Source organism: Salmo salar, chromosome ssa16, assembly GCF_905237065.1.
Source record: "Salmo salar chromosome ssa16, Ssal_v3.1, whole genome shotgun sequence".
NCBI lineage: Eukaryota > Metazoa > Chordata > Actinopteri > Salmoniformes > Salmonidae > Salmo > Salmo salar.
The window spans coordinates 83,613,175-83,635,933 of record NC_059457.1 but is presented as its reverse complement, the minus strand read 5'-3'; the positions used below and the strand labels follow the sequence as shown (position 1 = coordinate 83,635,933).

The following is a 22,759-nucleotide window of genomic DNA, read 5'->3' as shown; positions in this document are numbered from 1 at the left end:
GTGGTCTCTCCCCCTCCTCTCCCAGTGTATAATATAATGTCTACTAAAGCCTTTAGTGGTCTCTCTCCCCCTCCTCTCCCAGTGTATAATATAATGTCTACTAAAGCCTTTAGTGGTCTCTCTCCCCTCCTCTCCCAGTGTATAATATAATGTCTACTAAAGCCTTTAGTGGTCTCTCTCCCCTCCTCTCCCAGTGTATAATATAATGTCTACTAAAGCCTTTAGTGGTCTCTCTCCCCTCCTCTCCCAGTGTATAATATAATGTCTACTAAAGCCTTTAGTGGTCTCTCCCCCTCCTCTCCCAGTGTATAATATAATGTCTACTAAAGCCTTTAGTGGTCTCTCTCCCCTCCTCTCCCAGTGTATAATATAATGTCTACTAAAGCCTTTAGTGGTCTCTCCCCTCCTCTCCCAGTGTATAATATAATGTCTACTAAAGCCTTTAGTGGTCTCTCTCCCCCTCCTCTCCCAGTGTATAATATAATGTCTACTAAAGCCTTTAGTGGTCTCTCCCCTCCTCTCCCAGTGTATAATATAATGTCTACTAAAGCCTTTAGTGGTCTCTCCCCCTCCTCTCCCAGTGTATAATATAATGTCTACTAAAGCCTTTAGTGGTCTCTCTCCCCTCCTCTCCCAGTGTATAATATAATGTCTACTAAAGCCTTTAGTGGTCTCTCTCCCCCTCCTCTCCCAGTGTATAATATAATGTCTACTAAAGCCTTTAGTGGTCTCTCTCCCCTCCTCTCCCAGTGTATAATATAATGTCTACTAAAGCCTTTAGTGGTCTCTCTCCCCTCCTCTCCCAGTGTATAATATAATGTCTACTAAAGCCTTTAGTGGTCTCTCCCCTCCTCTCCCAGTGTATAATATAATGTCTACTAAAGCCTTTAGTGGTCTCTCTCCCCTCCTCTCCCAGTGTATAATATAATGTCTACTAAAGCCTTTAGTGGTCTCTCCCCCTCCTCTCCCAGTGTATAATATAATGTCTACTAAAGCCTTTAGTGGTCTCTCCCCCTCCTCTCCCAGTGTATAATATAATGTCTACTAAAGCCTTTAGTGGTCTCTCTCCCCCTCCTCTCCCAGTGTATAATATAATGTCTACTAAAGCCTTTAGTGGTCTCTCCCCCTCCTCTCCCAGTGTATAATATAATGTCTACTAAAGCCTTTAGTGGTCTCTCTCCCCTCCTCTCCCAGTGTATAATATAATGTCTACTAAAGCCTTTAGTGGTCTCTCTCCCCTCCTCTCCCAGTGTATAATATAATGTCTACTAAAGCCTTTAGTGGTCTCTCCCCTCCTCTCCCAGTGTATAATATAATGTCTACTAAAGCCTTTAGTGGTCTCTCTCCCCTCCTCTCCCAGTGTATAATATAATGTCTACTAAAGCCTTTAGTGGTCTCTCTCCCCTCCTCTCCCAGTGTATAATATAATGTCTACTAAAGCCTTTAGTGGTCTCTCCCCTCCTCTCCCAGTGTATAATATAATGTCTACTAAAGCCTTTAGTGGTCTCTCTCCCCTCCTCTCCCAGTGTATAATATAATGTCTACTAAAGCCTTTAGTGGTCTCTCTCCCCCTCCTCTCCCAGTGTATAATATAATGTCTACTAAAGCCTTTAGTGGTCTCTCCCCTCCTCTCCCAGTGTATAATATAATGTCTACTAAAGCCTTTAGTGGTCTCTCTCCCCTCCTCTCCCAGTGTATAATATAATGTCTACTAAAGCCTTTAGTGGTCTCTCTCCCCTCCTCTCCCAGTGTATAATATAATGTCTACTAAAGCCTTTAGTGGTCTCTCTCCCCTCCTCTCCCAGTGTATAATATAATGTCTACTAAAGCCTTTAGTGGTCTCTCTCCCCTCCTCTCCCAGTGTATAATATAATGTCTACTAAAGCCTTTAGTGGTCTCTCCCCCTCCTCTCCCAGTGTATAATATAATGTCTACTAAAGCCTTTAGTGGTCTCTCTCCCCTCCTCTCCCAGTGTATAATATAATGTCTACTAAAGCCTTTAGTGGTCTCTCTCCCCTCCTCTCCCAGTGTATAATATAATGTCTACTAAAGCCTTTAGTGGTCTCTCTCCCCTCCTCTCCCAGTGTATAATATAATGTCTACTAAAGCCTTTAGTGGTCTCTCTCCCCTCCTCTCCCAGTGTATAATATAATGTCTACTAAAGCCTTTAGTGGTCTCTCTCCCCCTCCTCTCCCAGTGTATAATATAATGTCTACTAAAGCCTTTAGTGGTCTCTCTCCCCCTCCTCTCCCAGTGTATAATATAATGTCTACTAAAGCCTTTAGTGGTCTCTCTCCCCTCCTCTCCCAGTGTATAATATAATGTCTACTAAAGCCTTTAGTGGTCTCTCTCCCCCTCCTCTCCCAGTGTATAATATAATGTCTACTAAAGCCTTTAGTGGTCTCTCTCCCCTCCTCTCCCAGTGTATAATATAATGTCTACTAAAGCCTTTAGTGGTCTCTCCCCCTCCTCTCCCAGTGTATAATATAATGTCTACTAAAGCCTTTAGTGGTCTCTCCCCTCCTCTCCCAGTGTATAATATAATGTCTACTAAAGCCTTTAGTGGTCTCTCCCCCTCCTCTCCCAGTGTATAATATAATGTCTACTAAAGCCTTTAGTGGTCTCTCTCCCCTCCTCTCCCAGTGTATAATATAATGTCTACTAAAGCCTTTAGTGGTCTCTCTCCCCTCCTCTCCCAGTGTATAATATAATGTCTACTAAAGCCTTTAGTGGTCTCTCCCCCTCCTCTCCCAGTGTATAATATAATGTCTACTAAAGCCTTTAGTGGTCTCTCTCCCTCCTCTCCCAGTGTATAATATAATGTCTACTAAAGCCTTTAGTGGTCTCTCCCCTCCTCTCCCAGTGTATAATATAATGTCTATTAAAGCCTTTAGTGGTCTTCCCAGGTCTGTTCTCGACGCTACACACTCTGCTTTACATCATAAGTGGCTTCAACTGTCTAAATGGGTCCTATCCATTTCAGCGGAGTGTTTTCTGTACAACTTCAGTAATGTGATATGCTAATTTGAGAAGAGAGAGATGATACTACTCTTTGATAAATCCAGTTGAAAATCAACCCACATCAATAGTATGACTTTTACCCTCCTGTTCTCTCTGTCTGTAGATTTGTGGACCTTTAAAAATCTCCTGTCTGTAAAGGGCTCATGAAGTCATGTAGAAGACTGTATTCTGGCTAAGAGAGCTCAGGTAGTGTAGGTCAGACCCCATACAGAGTAATGGAATGGTCCTAGGTCCCCCCATACAGAGTAATGGAATGGTCCTAGGTCCCTCTCTGTATCACAGACCTGGGGGGCTAAAGACATCCAAACCAACCAACCTGTTTGAGTGACAGCTGGGCCAGCCAGGTGTTCTCTAGCATCTCCTTCCTGTGTGTGGGCGGGGCATCGCGGACCTTCAGGTACAGCTGGTGGGCTTGCAGGCCGCAGCTCTGACACACCCCCTGCTCCGTCTGCAGTACCCGGGCACGCATGTAGGCCTGGCTGGAGCGTAGCTGGAACTCCTCCTGACATCTATGATAGGATAGATGAAGTAGAATACAACAGAATAACAATGTTTCCTTTGTAGAGCTTTAATAATGGAACACAGTAGACCTACGAGGCAACACTAATAATAGCAGGATATACAACACCACTAATGGGTGAACTTGGCTTTACTTTGATGATGCAGCGACTTACGTCTGGCTACAGAAGCAGGTGTCCCAGGCTCCTCCGGTGGACCCACAGGCCTTGTGGCAGGAAAGACACAAGGGTTGACCCTCACTGTCCAGCACCTGCAGGTACCCAGCTTCAGCCTCTGACGGGCCCTCAGGAGCACCAACAGGAGGCTCTGGGTGCACCTCAGATGGTCTGGGGGGAGAGATGGTAAGAGACAGCGATAGAGAGAGAGACAGAGACAAAGAGAGGGAGGGAGGCATGTCAGTCATCTGCCAAACAAGTTAATAAACAGTATTAATCCACTGGGCACAGACGTCAATTCAACTTCTATTCCACGTTGGTTCAACGTAATTTCATTGACATGATGATTCTGTCTGCCTTGCGGTCAGAGGCCAAGCAATTGCCGTACCAGGCAGTGAAGCAACCAGTCAGGATGCTCTCGATAGTGCAGCTGTAGAACCTTTTGAGGATCTGAGGACCCATGACAAATCTTTTTAGTTTTCTGAGGGGGAATAGGCTTTGTCGTGCTCTCTTCACGACTGTCTTGGTATGCTTGGACCATTCTAGTTTGTTGGTGATGTGGACACCAAGGAACTTGAAGCTCTCAACCTGCTCCACTACAGCCCCGTCGATGAGAATGGGGGCGTGCTCGGTCCTCCTTTTCCTGTAGTCCACAATCATCTCCTTAGTCTTGGTTACGTTGAGGGATAGGTTATTCTGGCACCACCCGGCCAGGTCTCTGACCTCCTCCCTATAGGCTGTCTGGTCGTTGTCGGTGATCAGGCCTACCACTGTTGTGTCGACTGCAAACTTAATGATGGTGTTGGAGTCGTGCCTGGCCATGCAGTGAGCACGTACCCCTGAGGGGCTCCAGTGTTGAGGATCAGCGTGGCAGATGTGTTGCTACCTACCCTTACCACCTGGGGGCGACCCGTCAGGAAGTCCGGGATCCAGTTGCAGAGGGAGGTGTTTAGTCCCAGGATCCTTAGCTTAGTGATGAGCTTTGAGGGCACTATGGTGTTGAACGCTGAGCTGTAGTCAATGAATAAAATTCTCACGAAGGTGTTATTTTTGTCCAGGTGGGAAAGGGCAGTGTGGAGTGCAATAGAGATTGCATCATCTGTGGATCTGTTTGGGTGATATGCAAATTGGAGTGGGTCTAGCGTTTCTGGGATAATGGTGTTGATGTGAGCCATTACCAGCCTTTCAAAGTACTTCATGGCTATGGATGAGAGTGCTACGGGTCTGTAGTCATTTAGGCAGGTTGCCTTCGTGTTCTTGGGCACAGGGACTATGGTGGTCTGCTTGAAACATGTTGGTATTACAGACTCAATCAGGGACATGTTGAAAATGTCAGTGAAGACACCTGCCAGTGCCCGGAGCACACGTCCTGGTAATCCGTCTGGCCCCACAGCCTTGTGAATAATGACCTGTTTAAAGGTCTTACTCACGTCGGCTACAGAGAGCGTGATCACACAGTCATCCGGAACAGCTGATACTCTCATGTATGCCTCAGTGTTGCTTGCCTCGAAGCTAGCATAGAAGTGACTGTGACGCGGCTGTGCTTCCCTTTGTAGTCTGTAATAGTTTGCAAGCCCTGCCACATCCGACGAGCGTCGGAGCCGGTGTAGTACGATTCAATCTTAGCCCTGTATTGACGCTTTGCCTGTTTGATGGTTCATCGGAGGGCATAGCAGGATTTCTTATAAGCTTCCGGGTTAGAGTCCCGCACCTTGAAAGCGGCAGTTCTACCCTTTAGCTCAGTGCGAATGTTGCCTGTAATCCATGGCTTCTGGTTGGGGTATGTACGTACAGTCACTGTGGGGACGACGTCCTCGATGCACTTATTGATAAAGCCAGTGACTGATGTTGTGTACTCCTCAATGCCATCGGAAGAATCCTGGAACATGTTCCAGTCTGTGCTAGCAAAACAGTCCTGTAGTTCAGCATCTGCTTCACCTGAAAACTTTTTTTATAGACCGAGTCACTGGTGCTTCCTGCTTTAATTTTTGCTTGTAAGCAGGAATCAGGAGGATACAATTGTGGTCGGATTTACCAAATGGAGGGTGAGGGAGAGCTTTGTACGCGTCTCTGTGTGTGGAGTACAGGTGATCTAGAATTTCTTTCCCTCTGGTTGCACATTTAATATGCTGGTAGAAATTAGGTAGAACTGATTTAAGTTTCCCTGCATTAAAGTCTCTGGCCACTAGGAGCGCCGCCTCTGGATGAGTGGTTTCCTGTTTGCTAATTTCTTTATACAGCTGACTGAGTGCAGTCTTAGTGCCAGGATCCGTCTGTGGTGGTAAATAAACAGCCACGGAAAGTATAGCTGAAAACTCTCTAGGCAAGTAGTGTCCTGCAATTTATCACAATAGACTCTACTTCAGGCGATCAAAATCTAGAGACTTCCTTAGATTTCGTGCACCAGCTGTTGTTTACAAATATGCACAGACCGCCCCACCCTGGTCTTACCGGAGTGTGCTGTTCTATCTTGCCGGTGCAGTGTATATCCCGCTAGCTGAATATCCATGTCGTCATTCAGCCACGATTCCGTGAAACATAAGATATTACAGAGTTCGATGTCCCGTTGGTAGGATATTCGTGATCGTACCTCATCTAATTTATTGTCCAATGATTGCACGTTGGCGAGTAATATTGACGGTAACGGCAGCTTTCCCAGTCGCCTTCTGCGGATCCTTACGAGGCATCCCGGTCTGTGTCCTCTGTACCTGCGTCTCTTCCTCTTGCAAATAATGGGGATGTTGGCCTTGTCGGGTGTTTGGAGAATGTCCTGCGCGTCCTGCTTGTTGAAGAAAAAATCTAATCCGAGGTGAGTGATCGCTGTCCTGATATCCAGAAGCTCTTTTTTGCCGTAAGATACGGTGGCAGAAACATTATTTACAAAATAAGTTACAAATAACGCGAAAAAACCGACATAGTAGCACAATTGGTTGGGTGCCTGTAAAACTGCTGCCAATTCTTCCAGCGCCATTTTATGCTACAGCTACTCTCTGTTTATCATATATGCATAGTCACTTTAACCATATCTACATGTACATACTACCTCAATCAGCCCGACTAACCGGTGCCTGTATATAGCCTCGCTACTGTTATTTTTCACTGTTGTTTTTATTTCTTTACTTACCTATTGTTCACCTAATACCTTTTTTGCACTGTTGGTTAGAGCCCGTAAGTAAGCATTTCACTGTAAGGTCTACACCTGTTGTATTCAGCATTTCACTGTAAGGTCTACACCTGTTGTATTCAGCATTTCACTGTAAGGTCTACACCTGTTGTATTCAGCATTTCACTGTAAGGTCTACACCTGTTGTATTCAGCATTTCACTGTAAGGCCTACTACACCTGTTGTATTCAGCATTTCACTGTGAGGTCTACTACACCTGTTGTATTCAGCATTTCACTGTAAGGTCTACTACACCTGTTGTATTCAGCGTTTCACTGTAAGGTCTACTACACCTGTTGTATTCAGCGTTTCACTGTAAGGTCTACTACACCTGTTGTATTCAGCGTTTCACTGTAAGGTCTACTACACCTGTTGTATTCAGCGTTTCACTGTAAGGTCTACTACGCCTGTTGTATTCAGCGTTTCACTGTAAGGTCTACTACGCCTGTTGTATTCAGCGTTTCACTGTAAGGTCTACTACGCCTGTTGTATTCAGCATTTCACTGTAAGGTCTACTACGCCTGTTGTATTCAGCATTTCACTGTGAGGTCTACTACACCTGTTGTATTCAGCGTTTCACTGTAAGGTCTACTACGCCTGTTGTATTCAGCATTTCACTGTAAGGTCTACTACGCCTGTTGTATTCAGCGTTTCACTGTAAGGTCTACTACACCTGTTGTATTCAGCATTTCACTGTGAGGTCTACTACACCTGTTGTATTCAGCATTTCACTGTGAGGTCTACTACACCTGTTGTATTCAGCATTTCACTGTGAGGTCTACTACACCTGTTGTATTCAGCATTTCACTGTGAGGTCTACTACACCTGTTGTATTCAGCATTTCACTGTGAGGTCTACTACACCTGTTGTATTCAGCATTTCACTGTGAGGTCTACTACACCTGTTGTATTCAGCATTTCACTGTGAGGTCTACTACACCTGTTGTATTCAGCATTTCACTGTGAGGTCTACTACACCTGTTGTATTCAGCATTTCACTGTGAGGTCTACTACACCTGTTGTATTCAGCATTTCACTGTGAGGTCTACTACACCTGTTGTATTCAGCATTTCACTGTGAGGTCTACTACACCTGTTGTATTCAGCATTTCACTGTGAGGTCTACTACACCTGTTGTATTCAGCATTTCACTGTAAGGTCTACTACACCTGTTGTATTCAGCATTTCACTGTAAGGTCTACTACACCTGTTGTATTCAGCATTTCACTTTAAGGTCTACTACACCTCCTGTATTCAGCATTTCACTGTAAGGTCTACTACACCTGTTGTATTCAGCATTTCACTGTAAGGTCTACTACACCTGTTGTATTCAGCATTTCACTGTAAGGTCTACTACACCTGTTGTATTCAGCATTTCACTGTAAGGTCTACTACACCTGTTGTATTCAGCATTTCACTGTAAGGTCTACTACACCTGTTGTATTCAGCATTTCACTGTAAGGTCTACTACACCTGTTGTATTCAGCATTTCACTGTAAGGTCTACTACACCTGTTGTATTCAGCATTTCACTGTAAGGTCTACTACACCTGTTGTATTCAGCATTTCACTGTAAGGTCTACACCTGTTGTATTCGGAGCATGTGACTAATAAACTTTGATTTGAAACAACGTTGATTCAACCAGTGTGTGGAAGCCTCTGTATTACTATACAGTTACATTCATTCAATAGGAACTTTAAGCATGCTCTGGGGAGCTGGGACATATGGTTGTTGTCTGCGTGAGTCTTCCTCCTGGCTGGAGAAGCAGAGGGAGAGGATGTGTTCTTACAGCGTTCCACCGGGTACTGCCTGTCCACACGTTAGGGAACAGATGGGACACAGCTCTCTGGGGCGTCCCCGATGATCCTCAACCAATCAGCAAGACTCACTGGGTGAGAGAGAAGGAGCCAGTCCCTGTGGTGGTTGCCATAGCGATGTGCTCCATCTATCCAACAAGCCTTCAGTCAATTGCCTCTAAAACAGTGGATTATAGCCTGGTCCCTCTGTGGTAAACACTCACTGGTCCCACAGTCTCTTGTACAGGCCAGGCCATACAGTCTAAGAAGACATAGACAAGAGTTCATTGAGCCTCACTGGCGAAACCCACAAAAAGACAGACTTACTTCAACCTTCTAAATGTCAACTGAGGACACATTTAGTTCCTTGGGTATTGAACAACAATTGTACAGACAGGACCGTGGTCTTTCAATGTAATATCATTTGAATGTGGAGGAGAAAGTTTGACACTATGAACTAGTGTTGCTATGACTCTCTAGGAGACTGAACACCTACTTCTCTGGGACGGAGGCAGAGGTGTTGGGTCGTGACATAGAGGTGGTTCTCCTCTTGGTGAAGAACATCTCCTTGTGGACCATGCGGACAGTTCCTCCATCACACTGGGCCTTACTGAGAGAGGCCTGGGACACATCTTCTTTGGTTAAATACCTGGATGGAGGGAGGAAGAGTATGGTTAGGTACCGGAATGGAGGGATGGGGGAGGAGAGTGGGACTTTGGTTAGGATGGAGGGAGGAGGAAGTTACCTGGGGGGAGGAAGGACGAGAAGGAGGAGAGGAAGAGTAAGGTCAGATAGCTGGTTGAGGAGAGGAAGGAGACACATCAAAGAGGAAGAATCTTGAAGAAAGGAGGAGGAGGAAGAAGAGAGGAAGGGGCAGATTTGCATGAAAGAGAGAAGGGGTGAGGGGACTGTTGGGCTTCAAACAGCCCAGTGTAGAGAGGCTGGATGAAAGGACATGAAAGCCAGGTCCATCTGACAGTAGTACTGAGAGGTGTTGGGCGGAGGGGTGTGTGTGTGTGTGTGTGTGTGTGTGTGTGTGTGTGTGTGTGTGTGTGTGTCTAAAAGGCTAAACTGATCCTATATCAGCAGCACTCCTACTCTGAGTCTCTTTGTGAAGACGGCCCTGATCCTTCAGGACAACGCAGCACAGCACTACAGTCTAACTAACCTCAGGATAATCACCTTCCCATCCATCTCCTTACTACACAATAATCACCTTCCCATCCATCTCCTTACTACACAATAATCACCTTCCCATCCATCTCCTTACTACACAAATCACCTTCCCATCCATCTCCTTACTACACAAATCACCTTCCCATCCAACTCCTTACTACATGATAATCACCTTCCCATCCATCTCCTTACTACACAATAATCACCTTCCCATCCATCTCCTTACTATACAATAATCACCTTCCCATCCAACTCCTTACTACACAATAATCACCTTCCCATCCATCTCCTTACTACACAAATCACCTTCCCATCCATCTCCTTACTACACAATAATCACCTTCCCATCCATCTCCTTACTACACAAATCACCTTCCCATCCATCTCCTTACTACACAATAATCACCTTCCCATCCATCTCCTTACTATACAATAATCACCTTCCCATCCATCTCCTTACTACACAATAATCACCTTCCCATCCATCTCCTTACTACACAAATCACCTTCCCATCCATCTCCTTACTATACAATAATCACCTTCCCATCCATCTCCTTACTACACAATAATCACCTTCCCATCCATCTCCTTACTACACAAATCACCTTCCCATCCATCTCCTTACTACACAATAATCACCTTCCCATCCATCTCCTTACTACACAAATCACCTTCCCATCCAACTCCTTACTACAAGATAATCACCTTCCCATCCATCTCCTTACTACACAATAATCCCCTTCCCATCCATCTCCTTACTACACAAATCACCTTCCCATCCAACTTCTTACTACAAGATAATCACCTTCCCATCCATCTCCTTACTACACAATAATCACCTTCCCATCCAACTCCTTACTACAAGATAATCACCTTCCCATCCATCTCCTTACTACATGAAAATCTCCTTCCCATCCATCTCCTTACTACACAATAATCACCTTCCCATCCATCTCCTTACTACATGATAATCCCCTTCCCATCCATCTCCTTACTACACAAATCACCTTCCCATCCAACTTCTTACTACAAGATAATCACCTTCCTATCCATCTCCTTACTACACAATAATCACCTTCCCATCCAACTCCTTACTACAAGATAATCACCTTCCTATCCATCTCCTTACTACAAGATAATCACCTTCCCATCCATCTCCTTACTACAAGATAATCACCTTCCCATCCATCTCCTTACTACATGAAAATCTCCTTCCCATCCATCTCCTTACTACACAATAATCACCTTCCCATCCATCTCCTTACTACATGATAATCTCCTTCCTATCCATCTCCTTACTACAAGATAATCACCTTCCTATCCATCTCCTTACTCCTGTATTGTATTAGCTCAGTTACAGTGTGAATCTCTACCTCTGTAGGAACCAGGGTTCCCAGTTGGACTTTGTTTCTACCATACGTTCTCAGCATGAAGTCTTTAACCAACATATCATCTCTGGAAATCAGCTTGATGTGCAGTCAATGGGGCAAACCTTGATTAGAGAATAAACCCCACATTCTGTCAAATGCTTTCCTCCTACATCCACTGTGATTGGCTCTTGAGACACCCACCCCACATGAAGCAGGATGAATCTGTGATTATCTGATGCCGTCTGGACACCAACACAGTAGGATGGAGACATAGGACAGGTTCAATCCCTCCCCCCACCTACCTCTTGGTGCTGCCGTGTTTGCGCTGGGTGCTGGTCAGTTGGTCCAGGACCAGGACTGGGCTGCAGAACAGGAGACCACTGCGGCGGTTCAGTCTCTGCTTCATGGCTGTCAGAGTGCTCCACTGCTGGACATACCTCAATATCTGACCCACACAGAGAGAGTCACAACACCACTTTAAACCTCAGTACCTAACCCACACAGAGAGTCACAACACCACTTTAAACCTTAGTACCTAACCCATACAGAGTCACATCAACACCACTTTAAACCTCAGTACCTAACCCACACAGTCACATCAACACCACTTTAAACCTCAGTACCTAACCCACACAGAGTCACATCAACACCACTTTAAACCTTAGTACCTAACCCACACAGAGTCACATCAACACCACTTTAAACCTCAGTACCTAACCCACACACAGAGTCACATCAACACCACTTTAAACCTCAGTACCTAACCCACACAGAGTCACATCAACACCACTTTAAACCTCAGTACCTAAACCACACAGTCACATCAACACCACTTTAAACCTCAGTACCTAACCCACACAGAGTCACATCAACACCACTTTAAACCTCAGTACCTAACCCACACAGAGTCACATCAACACCACTTTAAACCTCAGTACCTAACCCACACAGAGTCACATCAACACCACTTTAAACCTTAGTACCTAACCCACACAGAGAGTCACATCAACACCACTTTAAACCTCAGTACCTAACCCACACAGAGTCACATCAACACCACTTTAAACCTCATTGCCTGACCCACACAGAGTCACATCAACACCACTTTAAACCTCAGTACCTGACCCACACAGAGTCACATCAACACCACTTTAAACCTCAGTACCTAACCCACACAGTCACATCAACACCACTTTAAACCTCAGTACCTGACCCACACAGAGAGTCACATCAACACCACTTTAAACCTCATTGCCTGACCCACACAGAGTCACATCAACACCACTTTAAACCTTAGTACCTAACCCACACAGAGAGTCACATCAACACCACTTTAAACCTCAGTACCTAACCCACACAGAGTCACATCAACACCACTTTAAACCTCATTGCCTGACCCACACAGAGTCACATCAACACCACTTTAAACCTCAGTACCTGACCCACACAGAGTCACATCAACACCACTTTAAACCTCAGTACCTAACCCACACAGTCACATCAACACCACTTTAAACCTCAGTACCTGACCCACACAGAGAGTCACATCAACACCACTTTAAACCTCATTGCCTGACCCACACAGAGAGTCACATCAACACCACTTTAAACCTTAGTACCTAACCCACACAGAGTCACATCGACACCACTTTAAACCTCAGTACCTAACCCACACAGAGTCACATCAACACCACTTTAAACCTCAGTACCTAACCCACACAGAGTCACATCAACACCACTTTAAACCTCAGTACCTAACCCACACAGAGAGTCACATCAACACCACTTTAAACCTCAGTACCTAACCCACACAGAGTCACATCAACACCACTTTAAACCTCAGTACCTAACCCACACAGAGTCACATCAACACCACTTTAAACCTCAGTACCTAACCCACACAGTCACATCAACACCACTTTAAACCTCAGTACCTAACCCACACAGAGTCACATCAACACCACTTTAAACCTCAGTACCTAACGCACACAGTCACATCAACACCACTTTAAACCTCAGTACCTGACCCACACAGAGTCACATCAACACCACTTTACACCTCAGTACCTAACCCACACGAGTCACATCAACACCACTTTAAACCTCAGTACCTAACCCACACAGAGTCACATCAACACCACTTTAAACCTCAGTACCTAACCCACACAGAGTCACATCAACACCACTTTAAACCTCAGTACCTAACCCACACAGAGTCACATCAACACCACTTTAAACCTCAGTACCTAACCCACACAGAGTCACATCAACACCACTTTAAACCTCAGTACCTAACCCACACAGAGTCACATCAACACCACTTTAAACCTCAGTACCTAACCCACACAGAGTCACATCAACACCACTTTAAACCTCATTGCCTGACCCACACAGAGAGTCACTTTAAAGCATTCAAACAAAGACACAATCTGTAATTCATTTTACAGCCAAACGGCAGCCACATTAAACAGCACCTTTAAATGACTGCGCCTTTAAAATGACTGCGCCTTTAAAATGTCTACCTCTAGGTGACAGCTTCCCTCCTGTGACTAGACTACAGTGTGGTCTACCTCTAGGTGACAGCTTCCCTCCTGTGACTAGACTACAGTGTGGTCTACCTCTAGGTGACAGCTTCCCTGTAGTGACTGCAGCGATGTCTACCTCTAGGTCACAGCTTCCCTGTAGTGACTGTAGTGATGTCTACCTCTAGGTGACAGCTGCCCTCCTGTGACTAGACTACAGTGTGATCTACCTCTAGGTGACAGCTTCCCTCCTGTGACTAGACTACAGTGTGGTCTACCTCTAGGTGACAGCTTCCCTCCTGTGACTAGACTACAGTGTGATCTACCTCTAGGTGACAGCTTCCCTCCTGTGACTAGACTACAGTGATGTCTACCTCTAGGTGACAGCTTCCCTCCTGTGACTAGACTACAGTGTGGTCTACCTCTAGGTGACAGCTTCCCTCCTGTGACTAGACTACAGTGATGTCTACCTCTAGGTGACAGCTTCCCTCCTGTAACTAGACTACAGTGTGGTCTACCTCTAGGTGACAGCTTCCCTGTAGTGACTAGACTACAGTGTGGTCTACCTCTAGGTGACAGCTTCCCTCCTGTGACTAGACTACAGTGTGGTCTACCTCTAGGTGACAGCTTCCCTCCTGTGACTAGACTACAGTGTGGTCTACCTCTAGGTGACAGCTTCCCTCCTGTGACTAGACTACAGTGTGGTCTACCTCTAGGTGACAGCTTCCCTCCTGTGACTAGACTACAGTGTTGTCTACCTCTAGGTGACAGCTTCCCTCCTGTGACTAGACTACAGTGTGGTCTACCTCTAGGTGACAGCTTCCCTGTAGTGACTAGACTACAGTGTGGTCTACCTCTAGGTGACAGCTTCCCTCCTGTAACTAGACTACAGTGTGGTCTACCTCTAGGTGACAGCTTCCCTCCTGTGACTAGACTACAGTGTGGTCTACCTCTAGGTGACAGCTTCCCTCCTGTGACTAGACTACAGTGTGGTCTACCTCTAGGTGACAGCTTCCCTCCTGTGACTAGACTACAGTGTGGTCTACCTCTAGGTGACAGCTTCCCTCCTGTGACTAGACTACAGTGTGGTCTACCTCTAGGTGACAGCTTCCCTCCTGTGACTAGACTACAGTGTTGTCCACCTCTAGGTGACAGCTTCCCTCCTGTGACTAGACTACAGTGTGGTCTACCTCTAGGTGACAGCTTCCCTCCTGTGACTAGACTACAGTGTGGTCTACCTCTAGGTGACAGCTTCCCTCCTGTGACTAGACTACAGTGATGTCTACCTCTAGGTGACAGCTTCCCTCCTGTAACTAGACTACAGTGATGTCTACCTCTAGGTGACAGCTTCCCTCCTGTAACTAGACTACAGTGATGTCTACCTCTAGGTGACAGCTTCCCTCCTGTGACTAGACTACAGTGTGGTCTACCTCTAGGTGACAGCTTCCCTCCTGTGACTAGACTACAGTGTGGTCTACCTCTAGGTGACAGCTTCCCTCCTGTGACTAGACTACAGTGATGTCTACCTCTAGGTGACAGCTTCCCTCCTGTGACTAGACTACAGTGATGTCCACCTCTAGGTGACAGCTTCCCTCCTGTGACTAGACTACAGTGATGTCTACCTCTAGGTGACAGCTTCCCTCCTGTGACTAGACTACAGTGATGTCTACCTCTAGGTGACAGCTTCCCTCCTGTGACTAGACTACAGTGATGTCTACCTCTAGGTGACAGCTTCCCTCCTGTGACTAGACTACAGTGTGGTCTACCTCTAGGTGACAGCTTCCCTCCTGTGACTAGACTACAGTGTGGTCTACCTCTAGGTGACAGCTTCCCTCCTGTGACTAGACTACAGTGTGGTCTACCTCTAGGTGACAGCTTCCCTCCTGTGACTAGACTACAGTGATGTCTACCTCTAGGTGACAGCTTCCCTCCTGTGACTAGACTACAGTGTGGTCTACCTCTAGGTGACAGCTTCCCTCCTGTGACTAGACTACAGTGTGGTCTACCTCTAGGTGACAGCTTCCCTCCTGTGACTAGACTACAGTGATGTCTACCTCTAGGTGACAGCTTCCCTCCTGTGACTAGACTACAGTGATGTCTACCTCTAGGTGACAGCTTCCCTCCTGTGACTAGACTACAGTGTGGTCTACCTCTAGGTGACAGCTTCCCTCCTGTAACTAGACTACAGTGTGGTCTACCTCTAGGTGACAGCTTCCCTCCTGTGACTAGACTACAGTGTGGTCTACCTCTAGGTGACAGCTTCCCTCCTGTGACTAGACTACAGTGTGGTCTACCTCTAGGTGACAGCTTCCCTCCTGTGACTAGACTACAGTGTGGTCTACCTCTAGGTGACAGCTTCCCTCCTGTGACTAGACTACAGTGTGGTCTACCTCTAGGTGACAGCTTCCCTCCTGTGACTAGACTACAGTGATGTCCACCTCTAGGTGACAGCTTCCCTCCTGTGACTAGACTACAGTGTGGTCTACCTCTAGGTGACAGCTTCCCTCCTGTGACTAGACTACAGTGTGGTCTACCTCTAGGTGACAGCTTCCCTCCTGTGACTAGACTACAGTGATGTCTACCTCTAGGTGACAGCTTCCCTCCTGTAACTAGACTACAGTGATGTCTACCTCTAGGTGACAGCTTCCCTCCTGTGACTAGACTACAGTGTGGTCTACCTCTAGGTGACAGCTTCCCTCCTGTAACTAGACTACAGTGTGGTCTACCTCTAGGTGACAGCTTCCCTCCTGTGACTAGACTACAGTGTGGTCTACCTCTAGGTGACAGCTTCCCTCCTGTGACTAGACTACAGTGTGGTCTACCTCTAGGTGACAGCTTCCCTCCTGTGACTAGACTACAGTGTGGTCTACCTCTAGGTGACAGCTTCCCTCCTGTGACTAGACTACAGTGTGGTCTACCTCTAGGTGACAGCTTCCCTCCTGTGACTAGACTACAGTGATGTCTACCTCTAGGTGACAGCTTCCCTCCTGTGACTAGACTACAGTGTGGTCTACCTCTAGGTGACAGCTTCCCTCCTGTGACTAGACTACAGTGTGGTCTACCTCTAGGTGACAGCTTCCCTCCTGTGACTAGACTACAGTGATGTCCACCTCTAGGTGACAGCTTCCCTCCTGTGACTAGACTACAGTGTGGTCTACCTCTAGGTGACAGCTTCCCTCCTGTGACTAGACTACAGTGTGGTCTACCTCTAGGTGACAGCTTCCCTCCTGTGACTAGACTACAGTGATGTCTACCTCTAGGTGACAGCTTCCCTCCTGTAACTAGACTACAGTGATGTCTACCTCTAGGTGACAGCTTCCCTCCTGTGACTAGACTACAGTGTGGTCTACCTCTAGGTGACAGCTTCCCTCCTGTAACTAGACTACAGTGTGGTCTACCTCTAGGTGACAGCTTCCCTCCTGTGACTAGACTACAGTGTGGTCTACCTCTAGGTGACAGCTTCCCTCCTGTGACTAGACTACAGTGTGGTCTACCTCTAGGTGACAGCTTCCCTCCTGTGACTAGACTACAGTGTGGTCTACCTCTAGGTGACAGCTTCCCTCCTGTGACTAGACTACAGTGTGGTCTACCTCTAGGTGACAGCTTCCCTCCTGTGACTAGACTACAGTGATGTCCACCTCTAGGTGACAGCTTCCCTCCTGTGACTAGACTACAGTGTGGTCTACCTCTAGGTGACAGCTTCCCTCCTGTGACTAGACTACAGTGATGTCTACCTCTAGGTGACAGCTTCCCTCCTGTGACTAGACTACAGTGATGTCTACCTCTAGGTGACAGCTTCCCTCCTGTAACTAGACTACAGTGATGTCTACCTCTAGGTGACAGCTTCCCTCCTGTAACTAGACTACAGTGTGATCTACCTCTAGGTGACAGCTTCCCTCCTGTGACTAGACTACAGTGTGGTCTACCTCTAGGTGACAGCTTCCCTCCTGTGACTAGACTACAGTGTGGTCTACCTCTAGGTGACAGCTTCCCTCCTGTGACTAGACTACAGTGTGGTCTACCTCTAGGTGACAGCTTCCCTCCTGTGACTAGACTACAGTGTGGTCTACCTCTAGGTGACAGCTTCCCTCCTGTGACTAGACTACAGTGATGTCTACCTCTAGGTGACAGCTTCCCTCCTGTGACTAGACTACAGTGATGTCCACCTCTAGGTGACAGCTTCCCTCCTGTGACTAGACTACAGTGATGTCTACCTCTAGGTGACAGCTTCCCTCCTGTAACTAGACTACAGTGTTGTCTACCTCTAGGTGACAGCTTCCCTCCTGTGACTAGACTACAGTGTTGTCTACCTCTAGGTGACAGCTTCCCTCCTGTGACTAGACTACAGTGTGGTCTACCTCTAGGTGACAGCTTCCCTCCTGTGACTAGACTACAGTGTGGTCTACCTCTAGGTGACAGCTTCCCTCCTGTGACTAGACTACAGTGTGGTCTACCTCTAGGTGACAGCTTCCCTCCTGTGACTAGACTACAGTGATGTCTACCTCTAGGTGACAGCTTCCCTCCTGTGACTAGACTACAGTGTGGTCTACCTCTAGGTGACAGCTTCCCTCCTGTGACTAGACTACAGTGTGGTCTACCTCTAGGTGACAGCTTCCCTCCTGTGACTAGACTACAGTGATGTCTACCTCTAGGTGACAGCTTCCCTCCTGTGACTAGACTACAGTGATGTCTACCTCTAGGTGACAGCTTCCCTCCTGTGACTAGACTACAGTGTGGTCTACCTCTAGGTGACAGCTTCCCTCCTGTAACTAGACTACAGTGTGGTCTACCTCTAGGTGACAGCTTCCCTCCTGTGACTAGACTACAGTGTGGTCTACCTCTAGGTGACAGCTTCCCTCCTGTGACTAGACTACAGTGTGGTCTACCTCTAGGTGACAGCTTCCCTCCTGTGACTAGACTACAGTGTGGTCTACCTCTAGGTGACAGCTTCCCTCCTGTGACTAGACTACAGTGTGGTCTACCTCTAGGTGACAGCTTCCCTCCTGTGACTAGACTACAGTGATGTCCACCTCTAGGTGACAGCTTCCCTCCTGTGACTAGACTACAGTGTGGTCTACCTCTAGGTGACAGCTTCCCTCCTGTGACTAGACTACAGTGTGGTCTACCTCTAGGTGACAGCTTCCCTCCTGTGACTAGACTACAGTGATGTCTACCTCTAGGTGACAGCTTCCCTCCTGTAACTAGACTACAGTGATGTCTACCTCTAGGTGACAGCTTCCCTCCTGTGACTAGACTACAGTGTGGTCTACCTCTAGGTGACAGCTTCCCTCCTGTAACTAGACTACAGTGTGGTCTACCTCTAGGTGACAGCTTCCCTCCTGTGACTAGACTACAGTGTGGTCTACCTCTAGGTGACAGCTTCCCTCCTGTGACTAGACTACAGTGTGGTCTACCTCTAGGTGACAGCTTCCCTCCTGTGACTAGACTACAGTGTGGTCTACCTCTAGGTGACAGCTTCCCTCCTGTGACTAGACTACAGTGTGGTCTACCTCTAGGTGACAGCTTCCCTCCTGTGACTAGACTACAGTGTGGTCTACCTCTAGGTGACAGCTTCCCTCCTGTGACTAGACTACAGTGTGGTCTACCTCTAGGTGACAGCTTCCCTCCTGTGACTAGACTACAGTGTGGTCTACCTCTAGGTGACAGCTTCCCTCCTGTGACTAGACTACAGTGATGTCCACCTCTAGGTGACAGCTTCCCTCCTGTGACTAGACTACAGTGTGGTCTACCTCTAGGTGACAGCTTCCCTCCTGTGACTAGACTACAGTGTGGTCTACCTCTAGGTGACAGCTTCCCTCCTGTGACTAGACTACAGTGATGTCTACCTCTAGGTGACAGCTTCCCTCCTGTGACTAGACTACAGTGATGTCTACCTCTAGGTGACAGCTTCCCTCCTGTAACTAGACTACAGTGATGTCTACCTCTAGGTGACAGCTTCCCTCCTGTAACTAGACTACAGTGTGATCTACCTCTAGGTGACAGCTTCCCTCCTGTGACTAGACTACAGTGTGGTCTACCTCTAGGTGACAGCTTCCCTCCTGTGACTAGACTACAGTGTGGTCTACCTCTAGGTGACAGCTTCCCTCCTGTGACTAGACTACAGTGTGGTCTACCTCTAGGTGACAGCTTCCCTCCTGTGACTAGACTACAGTGTGGTCTACCTCTAGGTGACAGCTTCCCTCCTGTGACTAGACTACAGTGTGGTCTACCTCTAGGTGACAGCTTCCCTCCTGTGACTAGACTACAGTGTGGTCTACCTCTAGGTGACAGCTTCCCTCCTGTGACTAGACTACAGTGTGGTCTACCTCTAGGTGACAGCTTCCCTCCTGTGACTAGACTACAGTGTGGTCTACCTCTAGGTGACAGCTTCCCTCCTGTGACTAGACTACAGTGTGGTCTACCTCTAGGTGACAGCTTCCCTCCTGTGACTAGACTACAGTGTGGTCTACCTCTAGGTGACAGCTTCCCTCCTGTGACTAGACTACAGTGTGGTCTACCTCTAGGTGACAGCTTCCCTCCTGTGACTAGACTACAGTGATGTCTACCTCTAGGTGACAGCTTCCCTCCTGTAACTAGACTACAGTGATGTCTACCTCTAGGTGACAGCTTCCCTCCTGTGACTAGACTACAGTGTGGTCTACCTCTAGGTGACAGCTTCCCTCCTGTAACTAGACTACAGTGTGGTCTACCTCTAGGTGACAGCTTCCCTCCTGTGACTAGACTACAGTGTGGTCTACCTCTAGGTGACAGCTTCCCTCCTGTGACTAGACTACAGTGTGGTCTACCTCTAGGTGACAGCTTCCCTCCTGTGACTAGACTACAGTGTGGTCTACCTCTAGGTGACAGCTTCCCTCCTGTGACTAGACTACAGTGTGGTCTACCTCTAGGTGACAGCTTCCCTCCTGTGACTAGACTACAGTGATGTCCACCTCTAGGTGACAGCTTCCCTCCTGTGACTAGACTACAGTGTGGTCTACCTCTAGGTGACAGCTTCCCTCCTGTGACTAGACTACAGTGATGTCTACCTCTAGGTGACAGCTTCCCTCCTGTGACTAGACTACAGTGATGTCTACCTCTAGGTGACAGCTTCCCTCCTGTAACTAGACTACAGTGATGTCTACCTCTAGGTGACAGCTTCCCTCCTGTAACTAGACTACAGTGATGTCTACCTCTAGGTGACAGCTTCCCTCCTGTAACTAGACTACAGTGTGGTCTACCTCTAGGTGACAGCTTCCCTCCTGTGACTAGACTACAGTGATGTCTACCTCTAGGTGACAGCTTCCCTCCTGTGACTAGACTACAGTGTGATCTACCTCTAGGTGACAGCTTCCCTCCTGTGACTAGACTACAGTGATGTCTACCTCTAGGTGACAGCTTCCCTCCTGTGACTAGACTACAGTGTGGTCTACCTCTAGGTGACAGCTTCCCTCCTGTGACTAGACTACAGTGTGGTCTACCTCTAGGTGACAGCTTCCCTCCTGTGACTAGACTACAGTGTGGTCTACCTCTAGGTGACAGCTTCCCTCCTGTGACTAGACTACAGTGTGGTCTACCTCTAGGTGACAGCTTCCCTCCTGTGACTAGACTACAGTGATGTCTTCCTCTAGGTGACAGCTTCCCTCCTGTGACTAGACTACAGTGTGGTCTACTTGCAGGTCAAACAAACCGACCTGTGCCCTGTTCTCTCTGCGTCTGAAGGCTTCAGGCAGGTCCTCCCAGTTGTCCAGTTGAATGTCCAGAGGAAGGAAGTTCCAGTGCAGTGGACTGTCCTCCTGATGAAGGGAGAGACACAGAGATTAGATAAGACAGCTGAAAACACATTCACACACTTCAACTGGGCATTGCAACCAATTGAAAAAAGACATTTGTCAGCCAATTCCTCATACGTAATACTTTACATTTCACCCAGACTGACAAATCTGATCACATTTTTATTTAGCAGTTGATTAAATCCCTTTGTGAATAATGTGAGTGGCCTAGGATTAAGCAAATCAGACATGATTTAAAAGGGTAAAACACATCTGATGTATGCCTTAAAAGGGTATTGTTATGTTGAAGAAGGTAGATAGATGCTTATCCTTTGATGGTACATAAGAGGTGTGTCACAGAAAATATTACATTTCCATTTTAATTGGTCACTCATATCAAAGACATATTGGACTACAGGTATTAAAGAGGGGAAGGAGGAGAGAGGAGAAGGAGGAAGAGGAGAGAGGGGAAGGAGGAGGAGGGAGGAGGAAGAGGAGAGAGGAGGAGGAAGAGGAGAGAGGGGAAGGAGGAGGAGGGAGGAGGAAGAGGAGAGAGGGAAAGGAGGAGGAGGGAGGAGGAAGAGGAGAGAGGGGAAGAGGAGAAGTAAGAGGAGGAGAGGGAGAGGGGAAGGAGGAGGGAGGGGGAAGGAGGAGGAAGGAGAAGTAAGAGGAGGAGGAGAGGGGAAGGAGGAGGGAGGAGGAAGGAGGAGGAAGAGGAGAGAGGGGAAGAGGAGAAGTAAGAGGAGGAGAGGGAGAGGGGAAGGAGGAGGGAGGGGGAAGGAGGAGGAAGGAGAAGTAAGAGGAGGAGGAGAGGGGAAGGAGGAGGGAGGAGGAAGGAGGAGGAAGAAGAGGAGAGGGGAAGAGGAGAAGTAAGAGGAGGAGGAGAGGGGAAGGAGGAGGGAGGAGGAAGAGGAGAGAGGGGAAGAGGAGAAGGAGGAGGAGAGGGGAAGGAGGAGGAAGGAGGAAGAGGAGAGAGGGGAAGGAGGAGGAGAGAGGGAAAGAGGAGAAGTAAGGGGAGGAGGAGAGGGGAAGGAGGACGGAGGAGGAGGAAGCAGAAAGAAGGGAATGAGGAGTAGGAGAGAGGGGAAGGAGGAGGAGGGAGGAGGAAGAGGAGAGGGGAAGATGAGGAGGAGAGGGGAAGGAGGAGGAAGCAGAAAGAAGGGAATGAGGAGTAGGAGAGAGGGGAAGGAAGAGGAGGAAGAGGAGGAGGAGAGGGGAAGGGGGAGGGAGGAGGAGGAAGCAGAAAGAAGGGAATGAGGAGTAGGAGAG

General features: G+C 47.5%; 1 protein-coding gene across 1 annotated transcript in view; it reads right to left on the bottom strand.

Annotated features, from left to right (window-relative positions):
- The window catches only part of LOC106592442 (DNA annealing helicase and endonuclease ZRANB3), a 99,283-nt gene that overhangs the window by 23,913 nt on the left and 52,611 nt on the right, over positions 1–22,759 (bottom strand). The window contains exons 18-22 of the mRNA XM_045696729.1: positions 21,413–21,514; positions 11,502–11,644; positions 9,149–9,301; positions 3,696–3,866; positions 3,338–3,530 (exon numbers count right to left, since the gene is read on the bottom strand). Of these exons, the coding sequence (XP_045552685.1) occupies positions 3,338–3,530; positions 3,696–3,866; positions 9,149–9,301; positions 11,502–11,644; positions 21,413–21,514 (762 nt within the window). The remainder of the gene's footprint in view (positions 1–3,337; positions 3,531–3,695; positions 3,867–9,148; positions 9,302–11,501; positions 11,645–21,412; positions 21,515–22,759) is intronic.